Source organism: Amblyraja radiata, chromosome 7 (assembly GCF_010909765.2).
Source record: "Amblyraja radiata isolate CabotCenter1 chromosome 7, sAmbRad1.1.pri, whole genome shotgun sequence".
NCBI lineage: Eukaryota > Metazoa > Chordata > Chondrichthyes > Rajiformes > Rajidae > Amblyraja > Amblyraja radiata.
The window spans coordinates 43653688-43671240 of NC_045962.1; the positions used below are offsets into that span (position 1 = coordinate 43653688).

Here is a 17553-nt window from a genome sequence, read left to right on the forward strand (position 1 = left end):
ACCTTGTGTTTTTGAACTGCAGACAATAGACAATAGGTACAGGAGTAGGCCATTCAGTCCCTCGAACTAGCACCACCATTCAATGTGATCATGGCTGATCATCCACAATCAGTACCCCGTTCCTGCCTTCTCCCCATATCCCTTGAATTCACTATCTTTAAGAGCTCTGTCTAGCTCTCTCTTGAAAGCATCCAGAGAACCGGCCTTCACCGCCCTCTGAGGCCGAGAATTACACAAATTCACAACTGTGTGAAAAAGTTTTTCTTTATCATATTCTAAATGGCTTACCCCTCATTCTTAAAATGTGGCCCCTTGTTTCTGGACTCTCCCAACATCGGCAACATATTTCCTGCCTCTAGCGTGTTCAAACCCTTAATAATCTTATATGTTTCAATAAGGTCTCCTCTCATCCTTCTAAATTCTAGAGCATACAAGCCCAGCTGCATCATTATATCAATATATGACAGTCCCGCCATCCCAGGAATTAACCTGGTGAACCTACGCTGCACTCCCTCAAAAGCAAGAATGTCCTTCCTCAAATTGGGAGACCAAAACTGCACACAATACTCCAGGTGTGGTCTCACTAGGGCCCTGTACAACTGCAGAAGGATCTCTTTGCTCCTATACTCAACTCCTCTTATTATGAAGGCCAACATGCCATTTGCTTTCTTCACTACCTGCCTGCTTACTTTCATTGACTGATGAACAAGGACCCCCAGATCCCGTTGTAGTTCCCTTTTTTCCGACGACACCATTTAGATAATAATCTGCCTTCCTGTTTTTGCTACCAAAGTGGATAACCTCACATTTATCCACATTAAACTGCATCTGCCGTGCATCTGCCCACTCACCCAACCTGTCCAAGTCACCCTGCATCCTCATAGCATCCTCTTCACAGGTCACACTGCCACCCAGCTTTGTATCACAGGTCACTGCCTGCCATTCTGAAAGGGACCCGTTAATCCCTACTCTTTGTTTCCTGTCTGCCAAACAATTTTCTATCCATGTCAGCACCCTACTTTTCCATTTACCCTTTTTCTTCCTTTCCTTATACTAACCTTCTTTCAAACTGAGAACTTAAATTATTTTCCTTCCTTGTAGAACCCTCTAACAATAAGGACCAGCATTACGAATCTTAGCTTTTTCAAAGCTTGTTTATTAAAGCTTGTATCTAGGAGCCTGAAAAAATGATGCACGTATACGCCAAAGATTCAACGTTTTGCATAAACAATCACTGTTTAACCCTGTCATTGGCCTGATAATTGTAGATCAGCGACTCGTGTTATGAGTCATACTTTGTAGCTACGCCCACTAGTTTAACAGAAAGCCTCCCTTCCCTTTCTCTCTCACTTTTTAGAGTAACGTGTTATGATGAAGTTACCTATGCTGTAACGTTAATAAAGTCTTTAGATCTTAGTGTGTGTGTGTGACTTAAGTTATTCCAACAACATTGCTCAACATGGTGTCAGAAGTGGGATACGAACCCTGCCTCCAATTGGAGACCAGATTTCAGGGATATATGTGATAGCCTAGTCTGTGACCGTTTGGTCTATGTTGTTCGCAATGATAAATTACGCGACGAGTTAATGCGAGATGCTGAGTTTACTCTAGAGACTGCTGAAAACCGCTGTCGCATTGCTGAAATGGCTGATGCTCATACAAAAGTTTTAGGACACTCTACTGGTCATGAAATTAATGTTGCCTGTATGTCTTATCAAATTTCTCGCCATTCTCCTCAAGTGCCCGACAACTCTATCGTGATATTAATAGACAATTGTTTTAACTGTGTGGGTTCACATGCTGCTGTTCGTGACCTTGCCCTGCGTATGGAAAATTATGTCGATTTTGCAACAAAAGAAATAATTTCTTCAGACGTTGTCGTTCACGTAGCAACAGAGTTCAAACAAGGCAATCTGTTCATTCTCTTGGCCATGAGAACTTGCTCTCAGAATGCTCTCAACCAGCTCCCATGGATTTGCAGGCTGCTGGCGAAGGTTTTTACTTCGACGTACATTCCTTGTCTGATTTAATGCATAAACAAGTAGACCACAAGGTTGCTTTGCTAGTTAATGGCAAGAACTTTTATCTGAAAATGGACACGGCACAAGACGTAATGTGATTTGTCTAGCTGTGTTTAAAAAGTTACGAAAAACAGAGACTGTCACTCCTACGGCTGCCTCTCTTCTCCCATTTGGCAGGTGGTCCAGTGCACCCTATCAGTCAAGTTGAGTTACTCTGCTGTCTTAAATCACGTGTCCACAACCTGAGTTTCTATGTTGTTCGTGAGGATGTGCAGTCTCTGCTGGATGCCAACGCATGTCAAGACATGGGACTTGTCTCTTTCAGCCCTTCTGTTTGTCATCTGACTACAGTCTGTGACTTTAGCCAACAAATCCTGACACAATACAAAACTTTGTTTCACGACAAGCTGGGCAGGTTGCCTGTCACGTACACAATTACCATTGACCCTGAGGTAATTCCAGTTGTTCGTCCAGCTCATGCTATGCGTGACCGTGTTCAAAGTGAACTCAACAGAATGGTGTCTCTAGGTGTGTTTGCTCCCGTCACTGTTCCCTCGGATTGGGTTTCCACCATGGTCGTGGCAACGAAGAAGGATGAATAAAGATGAATAAAGAAGAATAAAGACGAAATAAAGACGGATTTGTATCAATCCTAAGGACTTAAACACAGTCATTAAACGACCTATCCCATGCACATTGTGGACGAGATTGCAGCGCAGATGGCTGAGGCAACTGTATTCACAGTACTAGATGCCAAGAGTTCATTCTGGCAGATTTCGCTGGAACACAGCTCCTCCAAGTTTACCACTTTCAGCACACCGTTCGGGCGTTACAGATTTCTTCGCATGCCCTTTGGCATATGCTCTGCTAGTGAAGTATTGCAACAAGCTATGGAGCAGTTGTTTGCAGGTTACCCATGCTCCATTGTAGTGGATAACATCCTCGTTGCGGGATGAACTGTCGAAGAACACGATGCTAATCTGACGAAGGTCCTGGATCGCGCCAAGGCCATCAACCTCAAGCTAAACCCTCAAAAATGCAAATTCATGGTGAGGTGAAATACATAGGCCATGTGTTTACTAAAGACGGCCTAAATACTGATCCGGCGAAAACAAGTGCTATCAACTAGTTCCCAGCACCCACAGACGTGCTCGTTCTGCAGAGATTCCTTGGCATGGTTAACTACTTGAGCAAATTTATTCCGGACTTCAGTGAAATTGCTCACACTGCTTCTAACAGTACTTTACAGTCACTTGCCTCCGTCATTAAGCGTGGCTGGTCAGACAAACACTACAACGTTCCGCTGCCAGTTCGGCCTTTCTTTGCCGTCCGTGATGAGCTAGTGCTGCAGGATGGCATTATTGTAAGAGGACACAAGGCTGTGGTCCCTGCTTCGCTGCACAGCAAGTATTTTAACGCTGTCCATGCAGGGCACCCAGGCGCTGAAGCTACCGTCCTATGGTCAAGAAACATGTTTTACTGGCCTGGCATGGCCGAATACATCACCGAGAATTCGGTGTCCTGTGCAGTGTGCAACAGCTTGGCACCTTATCAACAAAAGCAACCACTTCTTTCACATCCTGCTCCTGCACTCCCATGGTCTACAGTGGCAACTGACATATTTGAGCGGCATGGCAAGCAGTACCTGGTATTTGTCGATTTGTATTCAGGATGGTTTGACATTGATTTTCTTAGCAGCCCCACTTTTCGTGGGGTTGTTTCGAAGCTTGCTCGCCATTTTGCAGACCACGTAGCTCCGTGCAAGTCAATTTACCAGCCAACACTTCAAGGAGTTTGCTGCACGCTGGGGTTTTTCCCGCATCACCAGCAGCCCTGAATATCCAGTCAAATGGATTAGCTGAGCGAGCTGTCAAGAGTGCCAAACAGCTCATGGAACGTTCGTATAGAGCTAACTCCGACGTGTTCCTGGATATACTCAACTTACGCAACATCTCCCGCAACCCCATTTTGGGTTCACCTGCTCAACGTTTATTGTCGAGGCAGACCCGAGCCACGGTGCCTGTGGTGGATCATGCAATGATCCCACAGGTGGTTCCACCATCGGAAGTACAGTCCAGGTTGCAACAAAAGCGTGACATTCAAAAACAGTGGTATGACAAAACAAGTAGGCCACTGCCACCATTAACCATGGGGCAGGTGGTTTGTTTGTAGACTGACAAAGGCCATGACCGTATCGGTGTAATTTCTGGAACTGCTACTGAGCCACGCTCATATCTGGTCAGTGCCGATGGCAGCACCTACAGGCGTAACAGACAACATATCCTGCCTGTGAATGAGCCAGCTCCACCTCCATGTTATCCAGACCGTACAAGTGTCCTTCCATCCGTGTCCAGCACAACAACCCACTCCTGGAGCGGCTGCTTTGCCAGTGGCGATGTCCCCTCCGCCAAGGTCCCTTGTTTTATCACCGGGAATGCTAGTTCAGTCTCCGTCACCTGTGAAGCCACGGGCTCTGTCCCCGGTGGGAAAAAACAGAGATGGTCTTTATCGCACACGTGCTGGTCATGTTTGCAAGCCCACCGTGAAGTACTCGGGCTATGTTTGACTTTCCTTCAGCTTATTATCAATTGCTATGCATGCCTTATTTAGTCAATGGTTTTGTACTGACATTTAATTCTTTAAAAGGGAAGATGTAGATCAGTAACTCATGTTATGAATCATACTTTGCAGCTACGCCCATTAGTTTAACAGAAAGCCTCCCTTCCCTTTCTCTCTCACTTTTTAGAGTAACGTGCTAAGATGAAGTTACCTATGCTGTAACGTTAATAAAGTCTTTGGATCTTAATCACGGTGTGTGACTTAAGTTATTCCAACAGAGGCTCAACAATAATGAAAAAACATTCAAAGGTTTCATTATTAGTCACATACACCAATTGGTGTAGTGAAATGCTTGTTGCCAATGCAGCACATAAAAAAATACAGACATGACAATAATAAAGAAATTTAAACATAAAAAACATCCCCCCACAATGCTTTCCATTATGAGGGAAGGCACAAAGTCCAGTCCCCATCCCCATGTCCACCCATAGTTGGGCCTATTTTGGCCTCCGCAGTCGCCTTTACGGAGGCCCGATGTTCCAGGCCGTTCTCGCCGGATGATGGTGCTCCGGCGTTGGGAGAAACCTCACAGCAGCTTGGGTAACCCGGAACGGCCGCCTCCTTACTCGAGACCACGGCTTCCGAAGCCGGCAGGCCGCGCTGGATGGAGCTCCACCACTGGTGATCTCGGCGAGAGATCCCAGGCTCCCGATGTAAAGTTCAGCGCCACCGCCCGCAGCTGGCCGCTCCACAGACCCGCAGTTCCGCAATGTTTTTCTCGGCGGTCTCAGCTCACCGGAGTTCCAGCGCGGCGACCCGGGCAAGGCATCGCCCGCTCCGCGATAGCGCTCCAGCGCTGTGCCGCCGCGGAAGCCGAGGATCTGGCCAGTCCCGACAGGAAACGCCGCTCCAGGCCCGCTGGTAGGCCGCGAGGACGGGTCGAAGGTGCTGCCCGGAGAAAAGCCGCCTCTCCGACCAGGTGGGGACTCTAAAAAGCAGTTTCCCCCTCCCCCCCACATAAAAATAACTAGAGCTCCAGAACAAAACACTTTAACTAACTAAAAATTAAAAAAAGAGATGAAAAAAATGGACAGCTGCAGGCTGGGCAGCCATACCATACAGGACGGCACATTTTTACAATTCTTCTCTCACACCACTGGAGTAATTGTAACTCAGCTCCTCTGTGCACGTACATCGTGGAGATCAAGAGGCTGAGAGAGGCAGTGTCAAAGGGGAATAACTTACTTTATATAGTATCTATCCCACCACATGGAAGAAGTTACCTAAATACTTAGCACTGTCATACTATCAGCTATGTCTGGCTTGTTAATGTCTAGCCAGCCCAGTTAAGCTTTTAGCCTATATTGTGGTAGAAATCTATCCTGAGCACACTCAAAGTCAGTAACTCTCAGAAAGGAGAGTTAAAGTTAAAACTTAAAATTAAAATCCCAAACTAAAAATCACTTTATTTGCTGAATTATTGACTAATTTATATATTTATAAATGGTGCCAATTCATAACTATGACTAACAGTGCATAATTCAACTATTATGATCATAAATCATTTCCATTTTCCTTGTCTGCCTACAATTTCTGTATCAGCAGCAGGATTATACATCACCTCATGGTTCCTTCATTCTACCATTATTATCAACCCGAGGGACTAACTCTGTTTCAATGCAGAATGCAGAGGGGAAAGATGGACGACACGATACGATAGAACTTTATTTATTCCAGGGGGCAAATTAATTTGCCGACAGTCATAAAAAACACAAAATACATGAAACATGAAAATAAAGTGACGAATAGTAAGGCTTTGGGGATGTGCAAAGATTGAGGTGGTGGGTTCAATCTCACTCATACTCCATGACAGAAGGGGGAAGAGTTGTAAAGTTTGATAGCCACAGGGAAGAAGGATCTCCTGTGGCGTTCCATCCTGCATCTTGGTGGAACCAGTCTGAAGGTTCTCCTCAGGTTGACCAGTGTGTCATGGAGGTGGTGAGCTGTATTGTCCAAGATGCTCCGCAGTTTGAGGAGCATCCTCCCTTCCAAGACCACCCCCAGGACGGAGCCAGCCTTCCTGATGAGTTTGTTTATCCTATTGGCTGCCCCAGCACATGGCAGAGAAGAAGGTGGCACTGGCTATCACCGAGTGATAGAACATCTGCAGCATTTCACGAAGGGGTCCAGGTAAGGTTTAACCAGGGGTCGCAGGTGAGTGAGCACCAGCCTCTCCAGGGGCTTCATGATGTCTGAAGTCAGCACCACTGATCTGTAGTCATTGTAGGAGCTGGAGCAGGTCCTCTTTGGTACAGGAACCAGGCAGGATGTCTCCCATATCACAGGAACCCTCTCCAGGCACAGGTTGAAGATATGCTGTAGCACTCCACACAACAGGCTGGCACATGCCTTGAATACCCTAGGGCTGACATCATCGGGACCCATCGCTTTGCCTGGGCGGAGTCTACTCAGCTCATTCCTCACCTGCTCAGCCTTGGTGATCGGGCTTGGCAAAGAAAGGGCAGAGGAAGTGAACCCAAGGGAATTGAGGGGGAGATACTGTTGGGGAGCAGAGGGGAGGGTGGACAGAGGCCCCACCATCAAATCTATTTTAAAAAACAGGTTTAGCTCATTGGTTCTGTACAAAAAAGGAACTGCAGATACTGGCTTATAAAAAAAAGTCACAAAATGCTGGAGTAACTCAGCAGGTCAGGTTGCATCCCTGGAGAACATGGATAAGTGACATTTCAAGTCGGGACCTTTCTGCTCTCTGACTGGCTGGGGGGGGGGGGTGGGGGGGAGAAAGCTAGAAGAGAGGGGGGAAAGGACAAAGCATGCTAAGTAATTGGTGAACCCAGGCGAGGGGGGGGGTGTTTCATCAGAATCAATATGAAGGCCTAGATTCTTGGCTTTCTCAGTAGTAACTTTGATCTGGAGGTCTGTTTGACAAAATATTTTTGTGCAAAGTGAAAACAAATGCAGATCAAACTGTAACAGTGGGCTGTCTGATGGAGGACATAGTGGATGGTCAGATCACCCTTGAATATTTGTATTATTTAACCACTGATTAAAGTCCACCAAAGCCTCAAACAGCTCGGCAATAAAATCCTCTATAACATAATCATTATCCTATTTTAATTTAAAAGTCATCTCCAATCATCTCATTGAAAACATGGGCAGATGATGATCTACAATAGGTAATGCACAAAAGTTGGTCAATGCTGCCGTCGTGAAGAAAAATGTAAAAAAGAACAAAGTCCATTTTTAAAACAGAGAAATTGCTGTAAACATTCAGCAGGTGAAGCAGAGTTAACATTTCAGGTCAGAGACATTTTGTTAAAACTGGCAAAGAGAGAACAAACAAGTTGGTTTAAATTTGCAGAGAAAGAGAGGGGTTAGGATAGATATGGCAGGAGGAATATCTGTGATAGGATGAGAATGGATTAAATAGATTAATTGGGACCATGAGAGAGGGAAAATATGCTTATTTATGTCATGGGTTGCCAAATACCATCTCCTCCCTGTACAGGGACCCAACTTTTTCCCTGTCGGGTCTCTGGTGTCGTTGGGCCCAACATTGTGGAGCCGGCGGCGGCCTCCAACCGGAACCAACCTGCGGACTTGCCATCGCGGAGCTGGCCAACTTCGGAGCGGGGAGAGCTGTGGTGGCGCGTGGCTGCAACCCGACTTCGGAGCTTCGCAGGTCCCTGGTGGGAGATCGCTTTTCGGAGCTCCTGCAACGGCAACTTCTTCCGCCGGAATCGCGGGGTTTTAATGACTCGGAGCGGGACCTAACATCGCCCCGCACGGCTTAAACGGCCGCGGGACTTACCATCGCCTGCCGGGGGCTTTAACATCGTGAGCCCCAGTCGCCTCGACGCTGCAGTTGGACTGCTGGACCGCGAGAGAAGAACAAAGGGAGGAGATAAGACTTTTGCCTTCCATCACAGTGAGGAGGTATTGGAGATTCACTGCGATGGATGTTTGTGTTAAGTGTGTGTCTTGTTTTTTTTTGTAATGTCATGACTGCAGGAATGAAATTTTGTTCAAACCCTGTCTGTTTGAATGACAATAAAAGCCATTCTATTCTAAGGAACAGTTTATAACTCTTCCATTCCTACCAACCATTCATCTTACAGCATTAACCGTGAAGAGAGAGTGGACGCTGGCGTGCTTTGGCTGCCGCTGCCGCTGCTCTCTCTTCACACTGTGTTTTTGATTTTCTGTTTTTGGATTGAATTTTGTTTTTAATTTGTGTCTCCGTGATGTCTTTATTACTTGTTATATTCCGATTATATGTTATTCCGATTACTATGTAAGGTGTCCTTGAGATGTCTGAAAGGCGCCCATTAAATAAAATTTATTATTATTATTATTATTAACCCATTTGACTCAGCCTCACTTTATAACAAATATTCCCGACCCTTGTTAAAGCTTCTTTGCAACATAAAACTAACCTATTTGTCTCTTTCCGATTCTGAAAAAAGGCCTCTGTACCGAAGCATTAACTTGGTTTCTCATTCCATAAATGTTGCCTGATCTACTGAGTATTTTCAGCAATTCTTTGATTTTTGATTTAGATTTTGCAGTGTTTGCTGTTTTGTTTATGGTGTTCTTTTAAGAAAACATGAATGCCAATGCTTAACGCCGAGAGGCTGTGGATGCGCCTTTATTGGTATATTCATGTCCAAGATGATAGATTATCACAATTAATTAGAACGAGGACCAATAGGAATCAGGCAGGAAAGTGGAATTGAAGCCATGATAATAAACGGTGAAACAGGCTAGTAGTATCTTATGCCTGGCTCTTAATTCTGATATCTCAGACCACATGTCCTTTGTTACCACTCCTCTTTTTCTCCAAATTTCCTTCCCTCCCCTTATTCTTTTTGCACTTCTTACTTCTCCTCCTTAATACAATCTCTGCTTCGTGTGTTTGCTTAACTTCCTTCACAACTCAACCACAAAGCAGAATTGTCAACTGAACATCAATTCACCTTATACACCGAATACAACACTGATGAATGTATACCTGTAAATGCCGAGTATGTCAGAAGAGCTGTTGCACTGTTCTTGTTTTGTATATATTGTTTATTATTCTGAATAGTTTGTTTTTTGAAACAAAGAGTTTGAACTGTGCATGGGTTCAGCAACCACACAGCAAGTAATCGGATCATCCTATCCTCACAGCAAGTAAGCCATTTGCACAGTATATTTTCATTTATGAAATTGCCCTTAATACTTATGCCTGTAATAAAATTAGAGCATTATGACCTTTCAAGGACAGAGGCAAAAACAAAACAATCCTGACCATAAGGCACTTTGGATATACTGTGTTTGACAGCAGGGCCGCTCATGGAGTTTGAAAAGACGATAGAAGACAACAAATGCACCCTCGCAAAAATAAAATCAATCAATCCTAACCACAGCCTGCAATTTTGCCTAAAGAAAATATAGCCCAATATTACTGGAGACTTGAGACTGAAGATACTGTAATATTGAGCGACAAACTGCTAGAGGAACTCAGACTGATGATGGGTGGCAACCAGGGCCGGATTTACGTATAAACTAGACAAGCTTAAGCTTAGGGCCTCGAGATCTAGGGGGGCCTACTCACCTCGCTGCCTTGCCGGACCCGTCGAACCTCGCCCACCCACCGAACATCCGCCCACCGGGACCTCCTACTCTTTGCTCGCTGACCCTGGCCACTCCACCGTCCTCCAGCAGCCGTCGCCTTACATGCAGCCTGGACTCAGCACCGGGCCTGGAGTTTCCACGCTGCAGACTCCCACTCCCCCGGGTTTGACTGCGCTGGGTTCTAGTGCTAGTCCCCCAACCCTGGTATTCTCAGTGGCTGTTCCACTGGGTCTTCCCCATTCCCCTCAAACCATGTGACCCCAGCTCTTCCCCACCCACACGACAGCCGTCATACCCCCCTACCCACTGACCACCCCTCCACCAGATATCGCCTTGGCCTCAGTCCACTCACCTGCCTTCCTCCGGCCCCAACCCCCAACCCTGCCGTGTGTTCACCATCCACCCTGACCTCCCCCTCTCTGATACTGAATGGTCTGTTCTCAGCAGAGGTCTCACCTCCGTCCCCACCTCAATGAGTTCCGCACCCGCCACGATTTGGAGCTCTTCTTCCCTCGCCTCACACCGTTCTTCCATGGGAAGGAGTCCTCGACCCCATTGATGATCCCTTTTCCCATCTCCAACGGACCCCCTTCTCTTGGACACCCCCTCATGGACATTGGTACAATGAAATTTAGGGGTCACCATCCGACGTCGGAATGGGAGAACATTCTCAGTGGCTTGGACTTCTGAATCGGCCACTTCCTACCGGAGACCGCGGTTCCCAAAGTCCACAGGCTGAGCTGGGTGGAGATTCACGCTGGCGGCCCTCGGCAAAGGGATCCCAGGGCTCCGCGATATTGAAATCAGTACGGCCCGATGCTGGGAGCTCTGCAAACCACAGCTCCGTGATGCACGTGGAAACGAAAAGCCATGGATGACAGCAGAGGTGCGCTCGCTGCTGAGGGCTCGTGATGCAGCCTACAGAGCCGGTAACACAGCCGCTCTTCGATCTACCAGGACTGCACTGGAAAAAGGAATCAGGGCAGCGAAACGTGCCTACGCGGGGAAAATCCAGGGACACCTCTGTGACACAGGAGACACCAGGAGGATGTGGAAGGGAATCCAAACACTGACGGGGTACAAGGCAAGGCAGCAGGTAACTGACACGGACACTTCTCTCCCAGATGAACTGAACAACTTCTTTGCATGTTTTGATGCAGCAAACACCACACCCAAGGGGAGAGCCAGCCCCTGCTTAAGTACCGACCAGCCAGTCCTGACCATAGACTCAATGGACACACGGAGAATCCTGTCTAAGGTCAACCCGTGGAAAGCAGTCGGACCCGACAACATCCCAGGACGTGTGCTCAAGGAATGTGCTGAGGAGTTAGCAGATGTGCTAACAGACATCTTTAACATCTCCCTTAGTCAAGCCATTGTCCCCACATGCCTCAAAACTTCCATGATAATCCCCATAGCGAAGAAACCAGTGGTTGCCTGCCTAAATGACTACCGCCCTGTCGCCCTGACCCTAATAATAATGAAGTGTTTTGAACGCCTGGTGGGGCCAAGGAAAGAGCGTTCACGTCGCGGCCCTGTTTCAACCAATCTTTCCACCACCACGCACAAGAAGCACAAGAAGCGCAAGACAGACACCATTGTGCAGATGCCGAGAAGTGTGTTCAGCTCTGGCCGAACAACTTCTAATCTTGTGTGTGGACTCGATAAGAAGAAGAACGCCTGGTGAAACCCCACATTACTGCCAGCCTCCCCTCATCGTTAGACCCCTTCCAGTTTGCCTATCGCCCCAACCGTTCTACAGAGGATGCCATCTCTACCACGCTGCACACAGTACTCACTCATCTGGAAAACAAAAACACATACACCAGAATCCTGTACATTGACTTCAGCTCAGCGTTTAACACCATCATCCCACAGAGACTTGTGGAGAAACTAACCCTGCTGGGCCTCAACACCACCCTGTGTCACTGGATCTTGGACTTTCTGACAGAGAGACCGCAGTCAGTCCGTGTTGGCAAGAACACTTCAGGCTCGATCACGCTGAGCACCGGCTCCCCTCAAGGCTGTGTGCTCAGCCTGCTGTTGTTCACATTGCTCACACATGACTGTGCTGCCAGATTCAGGGACAATAAGATCATAACATTCGCGGATGACACAACAGTGGTGGGACTCATCAGCGGAGATGACGAATCAATGTACAGGGAGGAAGTAAAACAACTAGTGGACTGGTGCAGGCAAAAATAATCTAGAATTAAATGTCGACAAAACGAAGGAGATGGTTGTCGACTTCAGGAGGGCGCAGCCAAAGCATACACCCCTCAACATCAGTGGCACTACAGTGGAGAGAGTGGAGAGCATAAAGTTCCTCGGTGTGCAAATTACAGACAGCCTCACCTGGTCCAGGAACACCACTGGGACCGTCAAACGGGCCCATCAGCGACTGCACTTCCTGAGGAAACTAAAACAGGCCTCACTCCCCACCAACATCCTCAGGACTTTCTACAGGGGTACGGTGGAGTCTGTACTCACGTACTGCATAAATACGTGGTACTCCACCTGCAACTGCTCGGACAGGAAGGCTCTGCAGAGGGTAGTGAGGGGAGCAGAGAGGATCATTGGCGTCTCCCTACCCTCGGTACAAGAACTGTTCCAGAGCCGCTGTCTGAAAAAAGCTCAGAGAATTGCTAAGGACAAACTGCACCTCCTCCACATACACCTGGATCTCCTGCCATCAGGCAAGAGATATCGAAGCATCAAAGCCCGGACTACAAGACTGCTAAACAGCTTCCTACCACAGGCTGTGAGGCTGCTAAACAGTCACTCTGTACTCACAGTCACTTGATTCTGCGGCTGGCACGGATACTTTAATAACTGGCACTGGCCACTTTAATAACTGGCACTGGCCACTCAAATCTGCTGCCCCGGACATTTTATGATTGGTTTATTGTATTTTAACGTTGTGTTTTCCCCGCTTTTAACTATTTATACTGTTCCATCAGGGACTGGATTGTTTTTAGTATTATGTGTGAAATGTTTTAAATTTCATGTGCGATGCTCCGCTATTCCCTGGGAAACGTCTTTTCATTTTGCACTGTACAACTGTTGCTTGCAAGATGACAATAAAGGTTGATTGATTGATTGATTGATTGATTGATTGAAGCAGCAGGCCCAACACTCCAGAGTTTCAAACAGCGATCCAGGTGAAGCATCGTTCGCTCCGCGGTGAATCCAATATGTATTTTAAAACCAACTGTTTAATGATCTAAAAGTGTCACACTGTCGGGTAGTCATGGTCCTCTAGTCGTGGGGGTGGGGGATTGGGGGGCCTCACAAGTGAAATACCTTAGGGCCTCTCTTCATCTAGAAACATAGAAACATAGAAACATAGAAATTAGGTGCAGGAGTAGGCCATTCGGCCCTTCGAGCCTGCACCGCCATTCAATATGATCATGGCTGATCATCCACTCAGTATCCCGTACCTGCCTTCTCTCCATACCCTCTGATCCCCTTAGCCACAAGGGCCACATCTAACTCCCTCTTAAATATAGCCAATGAACTGGCCTCGACTACCCTCTGTGGCAGGGAGTTCCAGAGATTCACCACTCTCTGTGTGAAAAAAGTTCTTCTCATCTCGGTTTTAAAGGATTTCCCCCTTATCCTTAAGCTGTGACCCCTTGTCCTGGACTTCCCCAACATCGGGAGCAATCTTCCTGCATCTAGCCTGTCCAACCCCTTAAGAATTTTGTAAGTTTCTATAAGATCCCCTCTCAATCTCCTAAATTCTAGAGAGTATAAACCAAGTCTATCCAGTCTTTCTTCATAAGACAGTCCTGACATCCCAGGAATCAGTCTGGTGAACCTTCTCTGCACTCCCTCTATGGCAATAATGTCCTTCCTCAGATTTGGAGACCAAAACTGTACGCAATACTCCAGGTGTGGTCTCACCAAGACCCTGTACAACTGCAGTAGAACCTCCCTGCTCCTATACTCAAATCCTTTTGCTATAAAAGCTAACACACCATTCGCTTTCTTCACTGCCTGCTGCACCTGCATGCCCACTTTCAATGACTGGTGTACCATGACACCCAGGTCTCGCTGCATCTCCCCTTTCCTAGTCTGCCACCATTTAGATAATAGTCTGCTTTCCTGTTTTTGCCACCAAAATGGATAACCTCACATTTATCCACATTATACTGCATCTGCCAAACATTTGCCCACTCACCCAGCCTATCCAAGTCACCTTGCAGTCTCCTAGCATCCTCCTCACAGCTAACACTGCCCCCCAGCTTAGTGTCATCCGCAAACTTGGAGATATTGCCTTCAATTCCCTCATCCAGATCATTAATATATATTGTAAATAGCTGGGGTCCCAGCACTGAGCCTTGCGGTACCCCACTAGTCACTGCCTGCCATTGTGAAAAGGACCCGTTTACTCCTACTCTTTGCTTCCTGTTTGCCAGCCAGTTCTCTATCCACCTGGGGATTTATCGGCCTTTAATCCATTTAATTTACCCAACACCACTTCCCGGCTAACCTGGATTTCACTCAATTCCTCCAACTCCTTTGACCCGCGGTCCCCTGCTATTTCCGGCAGATTATTTATGTCTTCCTTAGTGAAGACGGAACCAAAGTAGTTATTCAATTGGTCCGCCATATCCTTGTTCCCCATGATCAACTCACCTGTTTCTGACTGCAAGGGACCTACATTTGTTTTAACTAATCTCTTTCTTTTCACATATCTATAAAAACTTTTGCAGTCAGTTTTTATGTTCCCTGCCAGTTTTCTTTCATAATCTATTTTTCCTTTCCTAATTAAGCCCTTTGTCCTCCTCTGCTGGTCTCTGAATTTCTCCCAGTCCTCCGGTATGCTGCTTTTTCTGGCTAATTTGTACGCATCATCCTTCGCTTTGATACTATCCCTGATTTCCCTTGTTATCCATGGATGCACTACCTTCCCTGATTTATTCTTTTGCCAAACTGGGATGAACAATTTTTGTAGTTCATCCATGCAGTCTTTAAATGTCTTCCATTGCATATCCACCGTCAACCCTTTTAGAATTAATTGCCAGTCAATCTTGGCCAATTCACGTCTCATACCCTCAAAGTTACCTTTCTTGTAAGTTCAGAACTATTGTTTCTGAATTAACAATGTCACTCTCCATCCTAATGAAGAACTCAACCATATTATGGTCACTCTTGCCCAAGGGGGCACGTACAACAAGACTGCTAACTAACCCTTCCTCATTACTCAATACCCAGTCTAAAATAGCCTGCTCTCTCGTTGGTTCCTCTACATGTTGATTTAGATAACCATCCCGCATACAATCCAAAAAATCCTCTTCCTCAGCACCCCTGCCAATTTGATTCACCCAATCTATATGTAGATTGAAGTCACCCATTATAACGGTTTTGCCTTTGTCGCACGCATTTCTAATTTCCTGTTTGATACCATCTCCAACTTCACTACTACTGTTAGGTGGCCTGTACACAACACCCACCAGCGTTTTCTGCCCCTTAGTGTTTCGCAGCTCTACCCATACCGATTCCACATCTAAATCCAGCCCTGGTGGCAACCTGATAAGTCTTCTGTCCATGTCCTCTACAGAGGCTGCCTGACCCACTAAATTCCTCCAGCAGATTATTGCAGCTGAAAGCTGCCGGATGGTGTTGCCTCTGATTTTAAGGGGGATGGGAGGATTCGCTGGAAGGGGGAGGGGAGGTAAAGGGTGGGGGTGTGAAATTTGGGTGTGAAATTTTGCTGGAGGAGGACGACGAGGGTGTGGGGAGAGAGCGAACAATCGCCAGGGGATCACCGGGAGGGGAAACCAGGAGACGGGCAGGTGGACTGGGAGGGGACGGGATGTTAGCATTCGCTGATGAGAGAGGAGTACGAGGGTGGGGAGAGGGGGAGATAGAGAGAGGGTGGGGAGAGGGGGAGATAGAGAGAGGGTGGGGAGAGGGGGAGATAGAGAGAGGGTGGGGAGAGGGGGAGATAGAGAGAGGGTGGGGAGAGGGAGAGAGAGAGAGAGAGGGTGGGGAGAGAGAGAGAGAGGATGGGGAGAGAGGTGGGGAGCGAGTGAGAGGGTTTGATGTAGGGGAGGGGCGTGGAGAGCCGCGGCGCGCATTGGCGAGTACGAGCCCGGGAGCAGCCGGAGCCAGATAGAAGCCAGCGGAGAGCGGACAGACAGACAGACAGACGGCCGGCATCCATCCATCCCGCACAGGACACCATGGCGCATCTCGACATCGAGCAGCTGAGGAGCAGGGGCGCCGGCAAGTCCATCGCTGTGTTGACCAGCGGGGGAGACGCGCAAGGTGAGACCGCCATGTCGGGGTGTTGGTCTGCCGCCCTCACCCTCCATTCACAGCAAACCCTCCGCCCTATCCCTCACCAGCCGGGATAGGGAGGGAGGGGGGTGAAGCCTTGTACCTTCTTCGCAAGGTGCAGGAGATGGGATCAGTCTGAAGAAGGGTCTCGACTCGAAACGTCACCCATTCCTTCTCTCCAGAGATGCTGCCTGTCCCACTGAATTACTCCAGCGCTTCCATCCTTCCCCCGCTGACCAGTGCCGGGCCGGGCCTCCTCCCTCCCCCTCCCCCTCCCCCCTCCCCCCTCACTCGCTCACTGACCGGTCACTAACGGACTTCCCTCGAGCCCAACGGCTGCGGCCGCCATCACAGAGACAAGCAACACACACACACACATTGCGATCGTGCATTTACTTAAAAACCTGAGTGTCTCTCAAGACCCGAAAGGTGGAAACCCTTGTTTAGTGCAAGCTTGTTTTTTTGGTTTAAAGACGTGTAGCTGACCTGCATTGAATGGGCTGTAAGGGAGGAACTGCAGCTTCCCGAGTTGCCAGTATCAAAGATGGCGACTGTGGCAGGGGAGACCACGTGGTGCGGACGTGCGTCCCTGCAGGTTGTCCCTGACACTCGGCAGCTCCTGGCGGAAGACAAGGCACCAGGGGCACACCGTACCTGCCCTCTAAACATTTCATCCAAGGTTGCTGCATGTTCAGACCTGCCATTTTGCTCTCACTGTGTTTAAAAATTGTAGCCAGTTATTACTTGTCTCGCAGCTCCCTACTGATGAGAGATACAGCGTCTGGGGAAACAAATTAGCACATCATTGTAACATCTTAAAACATATAACTTGATTCAATAAAACCACAGCTGATCTGAACATGCTGATCAATTAATTTGCTTTTATTCAATATGTGTCGTTTTGGTTCTCTTATTAAAGATAGTATATTCAAGCATTGATGCAGATCAGAAGAAATTCATTATTCCTGGGATTAGGGAGCTGGCGTTACATGGAGAGTCATAGAGTGAGTGATAGTGTGGAAACGGGCCCTTTGGCCCAACTTGCCCA

General features: G+C 47.6%; 1 protein-coding gene across 1 annotated transcript in view; it reads left to right on the forward strand.

Moving 5' to 3' along the window:
- Positions 1–16322: 16322 nt before the first annotated feature.
- The window catches only part of pfkl (phosphofructokinase, liver type), a 60938-nt gene continuing 59707 nt past the window's right edge, over positions 16323–17553 (forward strand). Inside the window, exon 1 of the mRNA XM_033024340.1 lies at positions 16323–16493. Coding sequence (XP_032880231.1) covers positions 16409–16493 — 85 coding nt within the window. The 5' untranslated portion in view covers positions 16323–16408. The remainder of the gene's footprint in view (positions 16494–17553) is intronic.